This window comes from Vigna angularis, chromosome 6, assembly GCF_016808095.1.
Source record: "Vigna angularis cultivar LongXiaoDou No.4 chromosome 6, ASM1680809v1, whole genome shotgun sequence".
NCBI lineage: Eukaryota > Viridiplantae > Streptophyta > Magnoliopsida > Fabales > Fabaceae > Vigna > Vigna angularis.
The window spans coordinates 29,595,351-29,613,040 of NC_068975.1; the positions used below are offsets into that span (position 1 = coordinate 29,595,351).

Consider the following 17,690-nt stretch of genomic DNA (forward strand, 5'->3'; position numbering starts at 1 on the left):
ACTTTTAAATATCAAGAATGCTTTGAAATAACAAGAAAATAATGAAGATCAATTCACTAGTACAAAAACAACGTACAACGTTGTATATTTTTTGCCTTTCACGTCGAATTCAAGAACGACGTCATATTGGGAAACGCTAAATTGACGTCGAATTTAAAAAATTCGACTTTAATTTAACGTCAAATTTTGTAAATATACGACGTTAATCAATTTTTTTATATTTTTTTAATTAATTGTAATTTTTTTTTACAACTCTACGAGGCCTAAAAAAGCAGAACTATGAACGGTAATATAAAATCAACAACAAATAAAAATAACAAATAACAAACAACAAATAACAAACAAGTTCAATCAAACAACAAACAAGTTCAACAAATAAGTTCTTCGAAACGAAAACGAAAACTAACCTTCAAAAGGTGGGTTCATCATAATAAAGTGTTGCCATCCGTGAGAGAAAAAAAAGAATGCGCCTATGAAGGACAAGAACACAAAAATAACCGATGAAAACAAAACGAAAATCATACATAAAGTAGTTAATTAACATGTGATGGTCGTCAAATTTCGTTTGAGAAAAGTTTGAGCAGAGGAGAGGGTCTCGCACGCTAAGATAAAGTGAATTAATTTTCAATCTCCAACTCAAATTTTTATTGAATTCACTAACCTTTTGACTTCGCTAAGGTATTCGACGTTTTATATCTTTTTAGATCGAATAATAATTATAAACAACGTTTAATAATTATATTTATTTTTAGAGTTAACTATTGAGTAGTTAGACGTTCAATGCATAACATTATAAATATTTTTTGCACTAGTGACTCTAGATTATCTATCTCAAAGCAACAAATAAAAAACTAGTAAAAAATGGTGCTAACATGGGAAAAAAATAGATACATAGAAAATGTAGGCCACATTAAAGTGGACTAAAGTGAGCTAACTAGGACATGTAGACAATATGTTTAGTTTTAATAAGGTGTGACAACATGCCTGATAGACCCTCATTACATATAGTGATAGTTGACTTCATTTTATGAATTGTGCCTAGTGCTTATTGTCTCCATAATTTTAAATTAAATATATAAATTAAAGTATAAAATGTTAATATAATTTGAAATATAGTATAAAGAAATATCATGTTAAAGAGTGAATTTTAAATTTAATTTAATCTTACAAGACAATTTATAAGATAATGTTTGAACTCACTTACATATTGTAAATGGATCTTAACTCATCCATGTAAGACTTCTAATAGTTACAAATTGTTATATTTTTAAAATCAATAATATTTAAAAAAGTTAATAAATAGCATTTGCAAGTAGATTTGATCTTGTTAATTTATCTTGCTTTGATTCCTATCCAATAGACTAATGGTTTTACCGAACCTCTAACTTAACTATGATATAATCTAAAAGGTTATTTCTTATGCAAAAGTATTGAAGTTTAATTCATTAGGTTCAAAAATTATAATATATTTCACAATTTGAAAATATATTTTAAATTAAAAAATTTTAAAAATATATTTCTAAATTATACAATTTAAAAAGATATACTAAATTGTAAAGTTTATTATATTTTTTTATTATGTAATTTAAAATATATGTTTACATTTGAAAATATATTTTAAATGAAAATAAAATAATTTAGATTGTATAATTTAAAATATATTTATAGACTGTTAATATATTTTTTAATGACTTAATTTATTTTCAATGCAATCTTAATTATTTTTTGTTATTTATTTAATACTAAAAAGAATTAGACTTTTTAATTAAGTGTTTAATTTTTTATAACTAAGTGATTTGATCGACTATTTTTTTGTTTACTTGTTATGGCTAAGAGGTGTGATAGTTTTTTATTAATGTAAAATGATATTATAGTTAGTATAAAATGAAAAATAATTTCTATTATTTTTATTGAAAATATTTGGACAAGATTGTTATATTCTTACATGATTTTTATGTCATCATTTAATAATCAAGGATTTGTTATTAGGAGTATTAATGTAAACCACGATAATATTTTCTTGTTATTCAATATGTTTTTAATAAAACTAATAAAAGTAATTTGTCGTTTTGTATTAAAATAATATCATTTTATATTGATTTCAAAATTTTACATATATCAAGAGGGAAAGACAAGTAAAAGATGACAAGTAAATGTCACTTAAATAAAAAAATTTAAATATTCAATAGACTAAAACAGTAAAATAAAATCAATTAAAATTCCCAAATTTATAAAAAAATTAAAATTTTATAAATTTCAAATTACACCTTTCATAATATTTTTTCAAGTTATGAATTTTAAATCATTTTGACCCAAGAAAATATTGGAAGTTTTGTGATGTGGAGATTAGAAAAGAAAAGATGGGTGCTAAAAGAAACTCCAACCCAATGTAAGAAAGCCCAAACGAGCCTGTGCTATTGGCTGTTTCATTATTGCAAGAAACAACAAGCACGTTGCTGAAGTAGAACCTCTGGATCTCTCTATCTTTCTCTCTGCGATGGAGTTTCGCGTTTCCGTTATTTGGAGCGTCGTCCTCGTTGTCTCCTTATTCTGTCCTCAAATCAGGGTTAGTTTCTCTTTCTCTGTAATCTCTTTAATCTGGCAAGCCCGTACGCACTCGATGGCGGTTTTGATCTAACGATTTCCTCTTTCTTTTATTCGGTTGTTTGTGTTATCGCAGGGTGAGGCTTCTGGTTCACTCACCTTCGTTGATAGTTCCAGTCATCAATTCCTTCGCGCCAGATCATCAAATGATGAGGTTCCGATTCTTCTTTTTCTCGTTTCTGCATTTTATGTTACATTCCAATTCATCTCGCTGACCGATGCGAACATCAGTTGTTTAATTGAATACGGTTCTACCGAGCTTCGATTTGAGTTGATTTTGAAAATCAGGTGCGTACAAATTTAAAAATAAATAAATTAAAATCCATTTTGGAGTCTTATGAATAAATCATGCAATATGAGCCTTCGGCCTAGTTGTTACTGTTGGAAACGTGGGGGGAAGTGACACTTGACAAATGAATACGAACTCTCGTTAGATGTGAGAACTGAATTGCAACATCTTCTCTTGTTTATATTGTATGAGTTGGAGTCCTATCTAAATTTTTCCAAATGATATTTATAATGACACGGTTTTAACTGTATTACTGCAACTTATATTATAATTTTACCTACACATTTGTTCATTTTGGGGACATTGATTTCTGTTGAATTTAAAGGTGAATATTCTCTTCACTTTCATCTTTTCCATGTTCCCCTTAGTTTCACGATTGATATTACTGCATTCTGTTCAACGCTTAAATCAATAATGATGATCTCACTGAGTGGTACAATTCCACTTTGCAGCAACCTTCATTCTTGCTTCGGGATGTTAGCGCTCTTGTGTCAGTTTTGCTTGGTTTTGCTCCTCCTTCCACCCTTTCAGCTGCCAGCTCATCCAAGGTCATTTGAAATCATTAGTGGTGTTCTGTTTTCACCACATTAGTCATGTTACATCGTACTTATATTAGGTTTGATTGATGATAATATTTTTTCTTTCTGCAGTTGAACAAGGTTCTGAGTCCTAACCCATTCAAGAGGCCTCGTGCTGTATTTTTGCTGGAAGTGAATGGAATCAATGGTCTCTGGCCATCGATTAACTATAATAATCAATTTCTATATTATGTCCTCTATTTCATAAAAATATAATTGTAGTGAATTATGCATGCAGGTCTTGGGAAAATTGCTCAGGATAGTCCAATGTTCAGCAATTCATTTTGGAGTATAAATTCAGATAAAGTTGACATTGAACTCCCAGGTGAGGCTTTAAAAAGTACATTTTTGAAAAGAAATAGAATATGATGAAAATGGTGGTAGGCATTTACTAATTTTTTGTAAGAAGCATTTCATTTTCATTTTGTTTAAATTTATGCAGATGAAAGCGATGTTTCTGTTGTTTCTTTGGATGATCAACTGGAACTCTGGACTGACAAAGAAATCAGAGATTTTGTTAGTTTTGATTTATATTATCCATGTCTATGAGCTATTTCCATATTATTTGATTATCACGTCATACGTGAAAATGACTTTGTCTTGTTTTCTTAGTCATCTTTGATAGATGGATCATATGTTCCCGATGCCTTTGTGCCATTAAATGGAGTGCTTTCCATTCCATTGGCAAATGGTGCCTCAGTGAATTTCCGTATGTCAGAGGTATGATGAAGATTTTAAGGTATATTTTTCTGCTTAAATGTGAAGTTGTTAAGACTGACTGAGGGGTTTCCACATGTGCGTTTGCAGAAAGCTGAAAGGATGTTTGTTTTTGGTCTTATGTCTCTTATGCATGACGTAAAAAGAGCAATTCAACTGCATGATGATTTATCACAGACTACAAAGAGTCCAGCCGAGCTGTTAATGGGATGCTTCAATGGCATTAAGGTATGCCATGTTCTTCTTCACTCACTTTCTTGTTTTTAACCATTTTTTCCTTTGAATTTCTGGAATAACTGACATGTAACTTGCACTATTTTCCCAGAAACTGAGTTAGGGCCACTTAAGACAGTTGTGTAGAAATTAACCGCAACAGAAAACAGATCTGTATTAGAAACTCTAGAATTATGTGTAGAAGATAACTGGTAGTAATTAGTTCTGTATAACTGTAGGATGGCAGTTATGTGTAACCAACAAATGCTGGCAATTATGTATTAGGAGTAAAGTTACAATACTGTCATAATTTTATAGTTTCCATCATATTTATGTGCAGCATTATCTAATATATATATAGTGGTTTATTGGCTTTCCATCATTTTCCACAATATGCACAATAGCAATGAAATGGAACACTCAGCAAGAGTGTTTACATGGCTGCATTCTTGGCTAGAGGGGGTGTTCAAAAAGGTTAAACTGCATTGAATTGTGTGATAGTGGAATTAAACTGAAATATAGTTTTCAGGAATCGACTGAATTGAAAAGCAAAGTGAGTAAATTTGATCTGTACTGTTTCTAAACTGTGAACTTTATTTGAAATATTTAAACTGGACTTTCTTTAACCCAACTTAACTTGTTCTTTTGCTCTAATTGAAGTGCATTGTAAAATACTATTTTTCAGATTCAAATCAACACTTTTCTTATTCTTAAACTTCATACTAATTGAATTGAATTGAACTATGCCCAAACCAGTTCATTACACTATGATTTAGATAAAAAAATAAAAAGATATTGCAAAGCTACTAGTTTGTTACTTCTAAATCTAAAGACTGCAGGCTTTTAAGATTTCCAGATCTGGCATTTTTTCTCAAAAACTCTTCATGCGGTCACTGCACTTCTGTATATAGCAACAGGTTTTAAAAAGAAGAAATAGCTAATATAATTCATCTTGAAGTTGAATTGCATTTCTACACACAGTCAATGACTTGAACTTTTCCAAATTAAAAGAATTTGTTTATCTTGTTTTGTTATTTGATAATGTACAACAACACAATAACACTTTTATGTTTGTTTGTTTCGGTTCAGCAGTGCATTAAACTCATTTAACTGCTATTTTAGTATTTAATTAAGTATTGGGAAAAATGTGTAGCTAATCTCATTAAACTCATTAGTAGCAGTTGAATGCAACTCTGAAAGAGAAACAGTTCTTTCAATACACAGTATTAGAGTCAATTTTCTTCCTAGTACTTTTTCTCAATTTACATGTATCACATGTCTTCGAGACATATTTCTCCAATGCTTAGGGTCTCCCCGCATAGTAAATTTTTAATTCCTAATTTCATTACCATGACAAAAGGAGCCTTGATTACATTATTACTTTTATTTCTTTATCTATCTCTATATGTAAAAATAAAACAAAAGTAATATTGCATACTTGAGACAGTGAGCATTCCTTTTTTTGCTATTAAGTTTGTGAACATAACTGATAATCAATAAAATATACACTTACTTTTCCACTTTATTCTTCAGTCTATGGCATAATGCTTTGTTCATATCTATCTGCGATGTGTTGACTGTTATTGTTATTGAGATTTTTTTTTTTGTTGACTAACATGGGCCAGGTTTTGCAAGAGCAATATGAGACTGAAAGTATTGCTGAGCATGGAATTGAAGTGCTATATGCAACTTTGTCAAAGATAGTTAGTTCATTGCAGGAAGCATATAAAGGTGAATTTTGCCAGGCTTAAATAATTGTTGTATGATTTTTTATTTTACATTATAGCCTTGCAATATTGGCAATGATTTGCTTTAATGTAGAAAACCTAGTCAAATAACTAGCAGCCTCTTAGCTAATCATTCATATTCTTCTGATCATCAGATGTCAGCAATATTGATTTAAAAAGTTTATTTGCTTTATTTTAACCTCTTAATGATCAATTACTGAGCAGGTCAAATTGTTGGAATAATCTACTGTCATGTGGCTACTACAGAGGAGTTGGAAAAGAAGTTTGATGTAATCTTTACTCCTCACCACACTGCTCGATGGTTGGCCGAAACAAGTGCACTCAATGCAACGTTGCCAGAAGTGGTGTTGGTTAGGAGAACCCTTGCTTGGGTAACAGGAATTCTATTGCTCGTTTCAACCCTTATGGGGGTAAGTATTAGATAAAAATAAATAGTAATACTATAATCATATTATTAGATAAAAACATGAAAAAGTGAAAGAAACATCTTTTGTGTTTGGTTTAAAATGTCATTACAGTCTAGCTGAATATTGGAAGATTTTTTATTTTGATTTCAGCTGGGGCAGGGTAATTATTCAGGGAAATTCAGTGGACACTGTTATCAGAAGTCAGTTTCTTTCAATTAACCATGGGTCTCTCTTTGGAAAGTATGACTCATGAGTGGGATAATAAATTACGCAAATAGGTCCTTTAGGATCCGTCATTTAAGATACAATGGTGGATTTGAGATTGATGCATAGAGGAATCTGTCAAACGATACAATGGTGGATAAGTAATGTTAAAATTGGTGTATAATATTTTACTAATTTATTTGTTTGCTGGCAGATATGCTACCTCTTGAATATGCCGCTCACAAGGGACACGCTTCTATATTCTAATGTCAAGCTTGATTAGGCATGGGTGCGCGAACCAAGATCAATCTTTTCAACCAACGAAAGGAGAACCCGGCTGCCGTTGAACCTTGTAATTGGGGGTCTTTTTCTTGATGCCTCTAATCTGTGTGCGAGATTATATTAATGTTAAACCATTAGTTACTTGTGTTTAATGGACCACCGGTGTAGCAAATTATATTCATGAATCATTGGAAACTCGTCCAATCAGTCAGGATTTGGGTCTTAGAGAATAGGGGATTATTGTATTATTGTTTGAATGTGAAGCACTGTACCCCGTGTTTAGTCAGGGCGTAGATAGTCATAGATGTGCGATTATTCCAACCATTACAATAATGGGTGTAACCTGTGATTGACATTTTGGTCCAAATAATTTCAATTTTATTGTAAAATAATGAATTTTCAAAGAGACTTGTTTATCTTCTAGTTTCTAAATAACAAGCACATCATTATTTTCATATAACACGAGCCCACCATGTACTGGCATTATGTTCCACTATACGGTTGCCAATTGATTTTATGGATAGATAAAACTGATCTGATAACTTTTAATTTCGACTATAATAGATTCATAGAAGTAACGCATTAATTCACTATTATCTAGTAAAAGTTATTTAAAATTATCTATTTCATTATTATAAGAATTCATTGAGCCAATAAATATTTTATGGATGGATATCCAATTTATCTAAAAAACTATACTTCCACACGTTTTATATATAAGAAACAAACATTTACTAATGTCTGATAAAATTAATTAACTTAGTTTGGATTAGTAATGTTATACATTTAAAATTTATTTTGAAAATATTCGTAAAATGAAATAATTTAAACCGTGTTTATGTTTGAGTGATACTGCTCATGTAGAAAACAAATTCTTTTTTTTTTAATTTGTAAGGATAACTTATATTGTTAACTACTTGTAACAATGGTGCAAAAAGAAATTAAAAAATGATTGCATTTGAAATTATTACATGTTTCTCATATTAATTTTTTTCTCTTATTATATAGTAGGGTTTAAAATGAATTACATTTATTTCCAAAAGAATTTTTTTTAAATATTTTAAAGCAATGTTTGAATTTATATTTTGTAGAGAGAATTCTAAAAATACATTTTAGAAATTTAAAAAATAAAAATAAAATAATAGTTAGATTAATTTTTGTTTATTAATGAGAAGATTTTAAAAAGTAGTAAGTGATAAATAATCTCCAATAAATGAAATAATCTTCAATAAATGAAATAATCTTTTTTTTGTTGTAATTAATAAATTGAATGGAATGAATTATAATAAAGAAATTGATTGTTTTAACATTTTTCGTTTAATATGGTGTAAGTCAGCCATTTGAATGTTCCCCATTGTGATCTACATTAGTTTTCATCAGTAACAAATACAGCTGAACTTCAAAGAAAAAAATAGGCTTTTAAATAAATTCTTCATATATTGCCTTTTCTTATATCAGTCATTTAAAAGTATACCATGGCCAGTGACGAGCTTTACCTTCTCCTAATGTGGTTTTAGTTCTCTTTCTATATAAACTAATATATAAATAAAAAGATTTTCTTATTTTAATATATTTTATATATTTAATATCTTCTTTTATTTTCCAAATTTTTTGATAACATGCCGAATACGTTCCACATCAAAGTCATCTCACTGTATTTCAGAAATAACATGTAACTTTTCTGTATGGATGTCAATACTTAAATTATCTATTATAATATGATTTATTTCACAATTAAAATATTTTCAAACTTTTAAAATAAAATACTATAATAACATTAATAATTATAATTTTATCTGATTTTTCTTGTTTTCCTTAATATTAAAATATTCCTCTTATGCAAATTACAAAAGCTTGCATTTTGGTAGAGGAAGCAAGCAAGCATGGTGAGGAAGTAGAACCCAACACTGTCCCAATAACCCCACCAAACCCAACCGCAAATGAAAACCCCACACATCTTCCATCTCCGCCGCTGCTTCGCCACAAAGTACACCGCCAGGATCACCTCCACCGCCCCCACTGGCCGCTCCCTCGCGGCGGAGGTGACTCCGCCACCGCCCCTCCCCTCCGACCCGCGAGGCTACCTCCTCCCCCGCCGTGACCTCATCTGCAAAGCCACCCAAATCCTCCTCTCCCCTCCGCCGTCCTCCTTCTCCGACCCCTTCTCCGACCTCTCCGATTACCTCCAGTCTCTCTCCTTCTCTCTCTCCCCCCTCGAAGCCTCCGAAATACTGAAAAACCTGAAGAGCCCTTCGCTCGCCCTCAAATTCTTCCACTTCTGCCCCTCCCTCTCCCCCGATTTCCGTCATGAGTCCTTCACCTACAACCGCCTCTTCCTCATTCTCTCCAAGTCCACCAACCCAGCTCGCTTCGACCAGGCCCGCGACCTCCTCAGCCACATGCACCGCCATGCCGTCCGCGGCTCCATTTCCACTGTCAACATCCTCGTCGGCTTCTTCGGCTCTGGCGAGGACTTGGAACGCTGCGTTGCACTCGTCAAGAAGTGGGACCTCAGACTCAACGCTTACACCTACAAGTGCTTGCTCCAAGCCTACTTGAGGTCCCGGGATTCTTCTACTGCTTTTCAGGTTTATCGGGATATGATTAGGCGTGGGTATAAGTTGGACATTTTTGGCTACAACATGCTTTTGGATGCTTTGGCCAAGGATGAGAAGGTTTGCAGTTGCTTTCTGTTCTCCCTTTCTGGTTTTTCTTGTTGATTGGATTAACTACACTAACACTCCCCAAGACACCGTAAAACTTCTAAAAAAGATAAGTTAGTCTTTTCCATAATATAAAATTAGTTTATATATAAGTTAATCTGTAGAATATTTAGAAGTTGTCTTTTCTAAATTTTCATTTTTAATTTCTAGATAGACTACTTTTAACTTTTGGAGAAACTTATCTTTTTTATTTCTGACGTTTTTATTATAGGTTAGCACTCTAGATTATTGCTCAGGATTTCAGACATCTTAGCAAACGTATTCATCATGTTACCACTTTGTATAAATTGTTCTGAAATCAAAGGAAAGATATGATTGAATTGTTTTCATATTAGTTGTAAGTTGCTTTAGCAAGAAGTTCGTGGAAATAAGTTGCAAATAACTAATAAAATGTCATAAGCTCTCTCTAAGAATTGGATTCTGTTTGGATACATCTTTATAAATACTTAGGACAAGAAAAATAAGAAGGTAAATGAATTGATCTTTTCTTATATGCTAAAATTAACTTACTCAGCTTTTGGAGAAGTTAAATGAGAGGCTTTTTATAAAAAGTTAAGTGTACAGATGAATGTTAGCTTAGGGATAAACTCAATTCATTCTACCTTATTTTGTTCTTCTACAAGTGCTTATGTTATGTAAACTTTATTCAAATTGAGTGTTACTCAACTGTTTATATCATAATACTAACTCAAATAAGTTGTTAATAATTGCTTCTGAACTTGCCATATGTGCTCTTTTCTGTCTGAAGTTTGCATTGGTATGTTGCTCTGCGGCTCTAAGTTAGGTTTGTATAAATAGATTGATGAACATCTAATAGAGTTCCACTAGTGTTGTACTGTTTTTAGAAGTACACTTCAGAAGTTTGCATTGGTATGTTGTTCAGCAGGCTCTAAGATAAGTTTGTATAATAGATGATGAACATCTAATTGACTGCCACAAGTTTTGTAAACTGTTTTTGGAAGTACATTTACATCTGTTGCTCCTGTTCGTCAGTTATCATGTGTATGCATTGTTTTGGCAGGTGGATAAAGCATATAAAGTTTTCGAGGATATGAAGCGGAGATATTGTGAGCCAGATGTGTTCACTTATACTATTATGATCAGAATGACTGGGAAAGCAGGCAAAACTGAGGAGTCGCTGGCGTTTTTCCAAGCAATGCTAGCAAAAGGCTGTACTCCTAATTTGATTGGTTATAATACTATGATTGAGGCGCTTGCCAAAGGGCGAATGGTTGACAAGGCCATTCTGCTTTTCTCTAAGATGGTGGAGAACGATTGTCAGCCTAATGAGTTCACGTACAGTGTGATTTTGAATCTTCTGGTTGCTGAGGGGAAGCTTAATGAGCTAGACAATATTGTTGATATATCAAAGAAATATATTAACAAGCAGATATATTCATACTTCGTTAGGACTTTAAGCAAATTGGGTCATGCTTCGGAAGCACATAGGTTATTTTGTAACATGTGGAACTTTCATGACAAGGGTGACAAAGATGCTTGTATGTCCATGTTGGAGAGTTTATGCAGTGCTGGCAAAATGACAGAAGCCATAGACCTTCTGAATAAAATTCATGAAAAGGGTATAACCACTGATACTATTATGTATAATACGGCATTCACAGCTCTTGGCAGGTTGAAACAAATATCACATATTCATGATCTTTATGAAAAGATGAAACAGGATGGTCCCCCACCAGATATATTTACATACAATATTTTGATCTCCAGCTTTGGCAGGGCTGGAAGAGTAGACATTGCTGTTAAATTTTTTGAAGAACTAGAGAATAGTGATTGTAAGCCTGATGTCATTTCCTATAACTCTTTGATCAATTGCCTTGGAAAGAATGGGGATATTGATGAAGCTCACATGAGATTTAAAGAGATGCAAGAGAAAGGATTAAATCCTGATGTTGTGACCTATAGCACACTTATTGAGTGCTTTGGCAAGACGGATAAAGTTGAGATGGCATGTAGGTTGTTTGATGAAATGCTTGCTGAAGAATGCACTCCTAACTTGATCACGTATAATATTTTGCTTGACTGTCTTGAAAGGTGTGGAAGAACTGCTGAGGCAGTGGACCTTTATTCAAAACTTAAGCAGCAAGGGTTGACACCAGATTCAATTACGTATACAGTGCTCGAGCGATTGCAAAGTGGTGGACATGGGAAGTTGAGATTTCGGCGACAGAATCCTATTACAGGCTGGGTTGTTAGCCCTTTAAGATGATAGAGGAACAAAGTAATTGTTGTTCATTGTGCTTACACAGGTTTCTTCTAATGCTATTTAATCTACGATAGCGGTGTGATTTCCAAGCATTTTATGATTATGGCCATCGATGAACTTGGTTGCAACCAGTCGCCACTGCTTGAAGACCTGTGATTGCAGTATGGTCGAGATTCGGTGGACTAGGATGTTTGTTGGGTAACACACTAAAACATTCCTTCCTTGGGGATTTTGGACTTTGCCCTTGGGTGTTCAATGAAGAAGGGTATCATTCTTTGTCATAGGGTCTGTTTCAACTTCATATAATAACAGAGACACCATCTTAGGCAGGAAAAATTGGGGGGAAAAGACTTACATAGTTTTATCCATTCATACATAAATAGTGAGAGAAAACTTTATGGGTGAAACATCACTTATTTTTCCTAGGTTTTATATTGGTGATTCTTGTACTTCTAGCCATTTACTAACCGATTATTTATTTACATCAAAAGACAATAACTTGCTTTCTTCTAGCATACCTTTTTTTTTTTTTGAGTGAGGATGATATTGTATAGTGTAAATTACAGGAATTGAAATGAAATATTCTACCATTTTACACCTTCTCTAACTATTTTCTGCTAGTCCTTTATAAAAGTATGTTTTCTTAAACATGAAAAGTTCGTTTCTTCTATGCTTATTATTATGTGTCAAAACTTACCCAAACCTTTAAACATACGGCAATTCAAGTAAGGATGCTAAAGCCTGTTTGGACGAGAGCATGTTAAGTAATCAGTAAAGAATGATTAATGCTTCCCTTTATAAGTAAAATATCTCTGCATTGCATTTTTTTAAGGCGATTTTCGATTTTCACCGTGTAAATAAACGCATACGAAGTTGAACCTTCCTGTATTTAAAAAGAAATCATCCAATACCTTTTTTCATTTAAAAAAGGAATATCATTTACATTAATATTATCCATTTGAGAATGAGAGTCAACCGCTGATTAAATTTTTAAGATATGAGAAGAAATGACCCTCGCACTAATCATTCAAAAGAAATTAAAACTCCCATTTTCGGCCGAACTCAACTAGGAACATCCCATCCAATACCCATCAATAGAGGATTGCATTGTACAAATGTTAGGAGGTTGAAAGTATACGAGAGACGTAAGAAACCTCAATATCCTAACTGCCAAGACAGTTAGGAAGGACGGGAAATATCTTCATATAAATAGTTTTAGAATAAACGTTTGGGAAGTTTTTTATTAATTTGTTATCCTGTGGGGAGGTTAGGCTCTCTTTGTCTCTGTTATACTACATTCTGGGTTATTGTTAATAAAAGGAGGAGGTTATTAATCAGTTGATAGTATGTGTTTGGTGTATTCTGTGACTGTTTGTGAAGGTTTCTTGGGAAGAAACCTATCAATTTGGTTCGACCTGCCGGATCCCAAATTGAGCGCGAAATCCAGAAATGGAGGTATGCACTGAAGGAAGACTGGAGGCACTAGAGATTACGATGGAGGGATGAAGGCGGAGTCCGCCGCCGTACGAAGGGATTTGCAACAACTAATGAGGATGATGGAGGCTCAGACGAATAACAACGACGGCCAGTCGGATGGAAGTCAAGCATTTGTAAATGGGAATCAGCGGAGGCGCGAGGAGGAAAATGGAGGTAGAAGGAACGGCGATCAACCGGAGGTACAAAGTAATTGGAGGAAGGTGGACTTACCCATGTACAAAGGCGTATAACCTCTCAGTTGGATCAATCGGGCAAAACGGTTCTTTGATATTCAGAAAGTGGCGGAAGAAGAGAAGGTGGATCTCGCTTACATAAGCATGGAGGGTAGCGCGAGTTATTAGTTCAAGTTCTGGAGAGAGAAGGCCATCAATCATTCGTGGGAGGGCCTGAAAACAGCCATGATCGGCCGTTTTGGAGGCGGATATAGGGGAACTGTGTTTGAACGACTGGCAACGCTGCGACAGGAGGAGACTGTGGAGGATTATGTCCGAGAATTTGAGATTCTGGTGGGGCAAGTACGAGGTGTTTCGGAGGAGCAGATGTTGGGGTATTTCCTCGTCGTTCTGCGTGAGGACATTAAGGGACAGGTCCGTATCCACGATCCTCAAGAATTAATGGTGGCGATGAGAATCGCGAGGGATGTCGAGGACGCTGCACGCAGAGCCAGAGGAGGAAGTTGGAATGCGTTCAACAGTAGTCAATCGGGGCCACGAGCAATGGGGGTGGTATCGCGTAACGAAATTCCGAGACCCAGCATGAATCGCCCAAGAGGAATGGAGAGTGTCGGTTCAGTGAGAAGAGAGGGTGTCACGACGAATGGCAACGCGAGATCTAGCAATGTCGGGGGAAGTGATAACAGGGGGAGATTGGTGAGAAACCTTCCCTATCCGGAGTTCTTGAAGAGAAAAGAGGAGGGACGGTGTTTTCGTTGTGGGGGTCCGTTTGCCCCTGGACACCATTGTCCAGATAAGAGTTTACGGGTGGTGCTCCTGGCGGAGGATGAGGAAGAAGATGATAATGTAGAAGTAGCCGATGCTGACCAGAAACCCATGGAATTGTCAGCGTGCTCGACGGAGGGGATACGCAACCCAAAATGATGAAATTAGTAGGGAGGATTGGAGAAAGAAGCGTACTAGTACTCATCGATAGTGGCGTCAGCCACAACTTTATTAGTCGAGCACTAGCGGAGGAGTTGAAGCTGCCGATAAAGGATACACCCCCCTATCAAGTAAGTCTGGGTGATGGCACCGAAAGAGAACATGGGGGTACTGCGAGAAGGTGATGATTACGTTAGCTGGGACCGACGTGGAAGAGAGGTTCCATTTGTTTGAGTTGGGAGGTGTGGATGTCATATTAAGGGTGGAATGGTTGGCAAAGTTAGGAGAAGTATGCTTAACTGGGGGGAGATGACTATGGTGTATAAACAGGGCAGTGAGAAGGTGATTATTAAAGGAGATCCGACTTTGGCTAGACGTGTGGTGGGGCCCAAGTCTTTATTAAAAATTACAGAGGTGGAATCCTAGACCCTGGTGTGGGACTTGGGTCACGTGGAAAAGAAAGAGGATACAGTAGTATGTCTGGGGATGTTTGAGAAACAACAGGCAGAGATGGAGAAAATTTTGGACTCAAATTTCCGTGTTTTTCAAGAAAAGGGTGGCCTACCGCCAAAAAGAAATATGGTGCACTGCATCACCCTTAAAGAAGGAGAAGCTCCTGTAAACGTTCGACCTTATCGATATCCGCACTTCTTGAAGGAGGAAATCGAGAAACAGGTTGCTGATATGTTGAAAGCAGGTATAATTTGACCAAGCATTAGCCCATATTCAAGTCCCGTTATTTTAGTAAAGAAGAAAGATGGCAACTGGCGCTTTTGTGTGGACTACCGGGCCTTGAACAGAGCAACGATACTAGACAAGTTTCCCATTCCAGTGATAGAAGAGCTCCTGGATGAGTTGAGAGGGGCTACCTATTTCTCAAAAATAGATTTAAAAGCGGGATACCATCAAATTAGGATGGGAGAGGAGGATGTGTGTAAAACAGCGTTTCGAACACATCAGGGCCACTACGCATTTTTAGTGATGCCCTTTGGCCTCACCAACGCACCCTCAACGTTTCAAAGTGTCATGAATAGTTTACTACAGCCATATCTAAGGAGGTTTGTTTTGGTTTTCTTTGACGATATTCTGGTGTACATCTCTACTTGGGAAGACCACCTGGAGCAAGTGAGTTTGATGCTGCACATGTTACAACAGAATGAACGGGTGGACAATAAAAAGAACTGTGAATTCGGGAGAAGATAGATTAGATACTTGGGGCATCAAAGTTCAGAAGAAGGGGTCGAGATGGACCCAGAGAAAATTAAGGCTGTCTTGGAGTGGGAAGAACCGAAGAACCTAAAAGCTTTGAGGGGATTTCTTGGCTTAACCGGCTACTACAGACGTTTTGTATAGGGGTATGGGAAAATTGTGAAACCATTAACAGAGTTGTTGAAGAAGGGTAACTTTGTATGGTCTAATCAAGCTACGGCTGCAATGGCAAGATTGAAGGAAGCTGTTACATCTGCACCTGTGCTGACATTGCCAGATTTTAGCCAACCCTTTCATATAGAATGTGATGCTTCTGGGGGAGGAGTGGGAGCAGTGTTGACTCAGAGAAAAAAAACCAATAGCCTTCTTCAGCAAGGCTCTATCGGACAGGTCTCTAAGCAAATCGATCTATGAAAAAGAGTTAATGGCTTTGGTAATGGCTATTCAACATTGGAGGCCATACCTGTTAGGATAGAAGTTCATTGTACATACTGACCAGCGGAGCCTAAAATATTTGCTGGAGCAAAGAATAACAACTCAAAATCAACAAAATTGGATGACAAAACTGATGGGCTATGATTTTGACATTGTGTATAAGGTGGGAAGCACTAACAGGGTGGCTGATGCCCTGTCCAAAAGAGGAGAAAGAGGTGTGGAAGAAAAGGAATTGCAGATGATTGCTAGACCGTATTGGCTGCACATGAATGCTAGACCGTATTGGCAGGACTTTCAAGAAGTCCTCAAGGAGGTGGAGCAGGATGAAGGGTTGAGAAAAGTGATATCTGAAGTCTAAAAGGACCCAAATTTGCACACGGCTTATACGTTGGAGCATGACAGGTTGCATTACAAAGGAAGAATGCTAATATCCGCCCAATCTGTGTGGATTCCCAAATTGTTGGCTGAGTTTCATGTGACCAGCACAGGAGGCCATTCAGGGGTCTATAGAACTTACAGGAAGGTGGCCCAATCTTTGTATTGGGTGGGAATGAAGAAGTTCGTTACTGACTTTGTTGCTGGATGTTTGGTGTGCCAACAACACAAGTACTTGGCAGCTTCTCCTCAAGGGTTGTTACAGCCCTTACCTATACCTCACGCGATTTGGCAAGAGGTGAGTATGGATTTTATTGTGAAGCTGCCAAAATCACAAGGTTATGATACAATATTGGTGGTGGTTGATCGCTTGAGTAAGTATGCTCCTTTTTTGTCACTCAAACACCCTTATTCAGTGCGGACAGTGGCAGAGGTGTTCGTTAAAGAGATAGTGAGGTTGCATGGGATTCCAGTTTTGATTGTCAGTGATAGGGACCCCTTATTCCTCAGCTTGTTCTGGAAGGAGTTGTTTAAGATGCAGGGCACCCAACTCAGGATGAGTACAACTTATCACCCTGAAACAGATAGTCAAACAGAAGTTTTAAATCGAATTGTGGAGGGTTATTTACGTTGTTTCTGCTCTGAACAACCAAGAAGCTGGAATGCAATGCTGCCTTGGGCCGAGTACTAGTATAACACCAGTTAGCAAGGAGCAACCAGATGCACCCGTTTTGAAACCGTTTATGGCAGGGCTCCCCCATCTTTGAGTAGATTTATACCAGGAGAAACACCCGTGGAGGCGGTGGCTCAGGAGCTAAGAACAAGGGATGAAGCACTTAAGCAGTTAAAGTTTCATTTAACTCGAGCCCAAGAGTTGATGACACAGCAGGCGAATAAAAAGAGGAGGTCAACGGATATTAAGGTGGATGATTGGGTTTGTCTTAAGATCAGGCCTCATAGGCAGTCTTCCATGCCAGTGAGACTGCATCCAAAGCTGTCAGCCCGGTATTTTGGGCCGTTTCAAGTGGTGCAACAAGTGGGAGCAGTGGCTTTTAGACTCAGATTGCCAGAATCTGCTAGGATCCACT

General features: G+C 35.9%; 2 protein-coding genes across 2 annotated transcripts; both read left to right on the forward strand.

Moving 5' to 3' along the window:
- Nucleotides 1–2,409: 2,409 nt before the first annotated feature.
- Nucleotides 2,410–7,458, forward strand: LOC108343472 (uncharacterized). Its single transcript, XM_017581788.2, has 11 exons — nucleotides 2,410–2,566; nucleotides 2,681–2,758; nucleotides 3,346–3,441; nucleotides 3,544–3,619; nucleotides 3,710–3,796; nucleotides 3,914–3,987; nucleotides 4,084–4,191; nucleotides 4,279–4,416; nucleotides 6,027–6,132; nucleotides 6,354–6,559; nucleotides 6,975–7,458. Exons 1-11 carry the CDS (start codon nucleotides 2,498–2,500, stop codon nucleotides 7,041–7,043), a joined length of 1,107 nt encoding a protein of 368 aa, XP_017437277.1. The 5' UTR covers nucleotides 2,410–2,497; the 3' UTR covers nucleotides 7,044–7,458.
- A 1,442-nt stretch (nucleotides 7,459–8,900) lies between these two features.
- On the forward strand, nucleotides 8,901–12,596 carry LOC108340934 (pentatricopeptide repeat-containing protein At1g51965, mitochondrial). Its single transcript, XM_017578507.2, has 2 exons — nucleotides 8,901–9,717; nucleotides 10,787–12,596. The coding sequence occupies exons 1-2, from the start codon at nucleotides 8,983–8,985 to the stop codon at nucleotides 11,990–11,992; spliced, it is 1,941 nt and encodes a 646-aa protein (XP_017433996.1). The 5' UTR covers nucleotides 8,901–8,982; the 3' UTR covers nucleotides 11,993–12,596.
- Nucleotides 12,597–17,690: the final 5,094 nt, after the last annotated feature.

Bases quoted from the DNA above. Each gene is read 5' to 3' on its own strand.
- LOC108343472 (XM_017581788.2), top strand. From the start codon at position 2,498: ATGGAGTTTCGCGTTTCCGTTATTTGGAGCGTCGTCCTCGTTGTCTCC. The intron at 3,797-3,913 runs GTGAGGCTTTAA...AAATTTATGCAG, and splicing joins AGTTGACATTGAACTCCCAG to ATGAAAGCGATGTTTCTGTT. The intron at 6,133-6,353 runs GTGAATTTTGCC...ATTACTGAGCAG, and splicing joins ATTGCAGGAAGCATATAAAG to GTCAAATTGTTGGAATAATC.
- LOC108340934 (XM_017578507.2), top strand. From the start codon at position 8,983: ATGAAAACCCCACACATCTTCCATCTCCGCCGCTGCTTCGCCACAAAG. The intron at 9,718-10,786 runs GTTTGCAGTTGC...TTGTTTTGGCAG, and splicing joins CTTTGGCCAAGGATGAGAAG to GTGGATAAAGCATATAAAGT.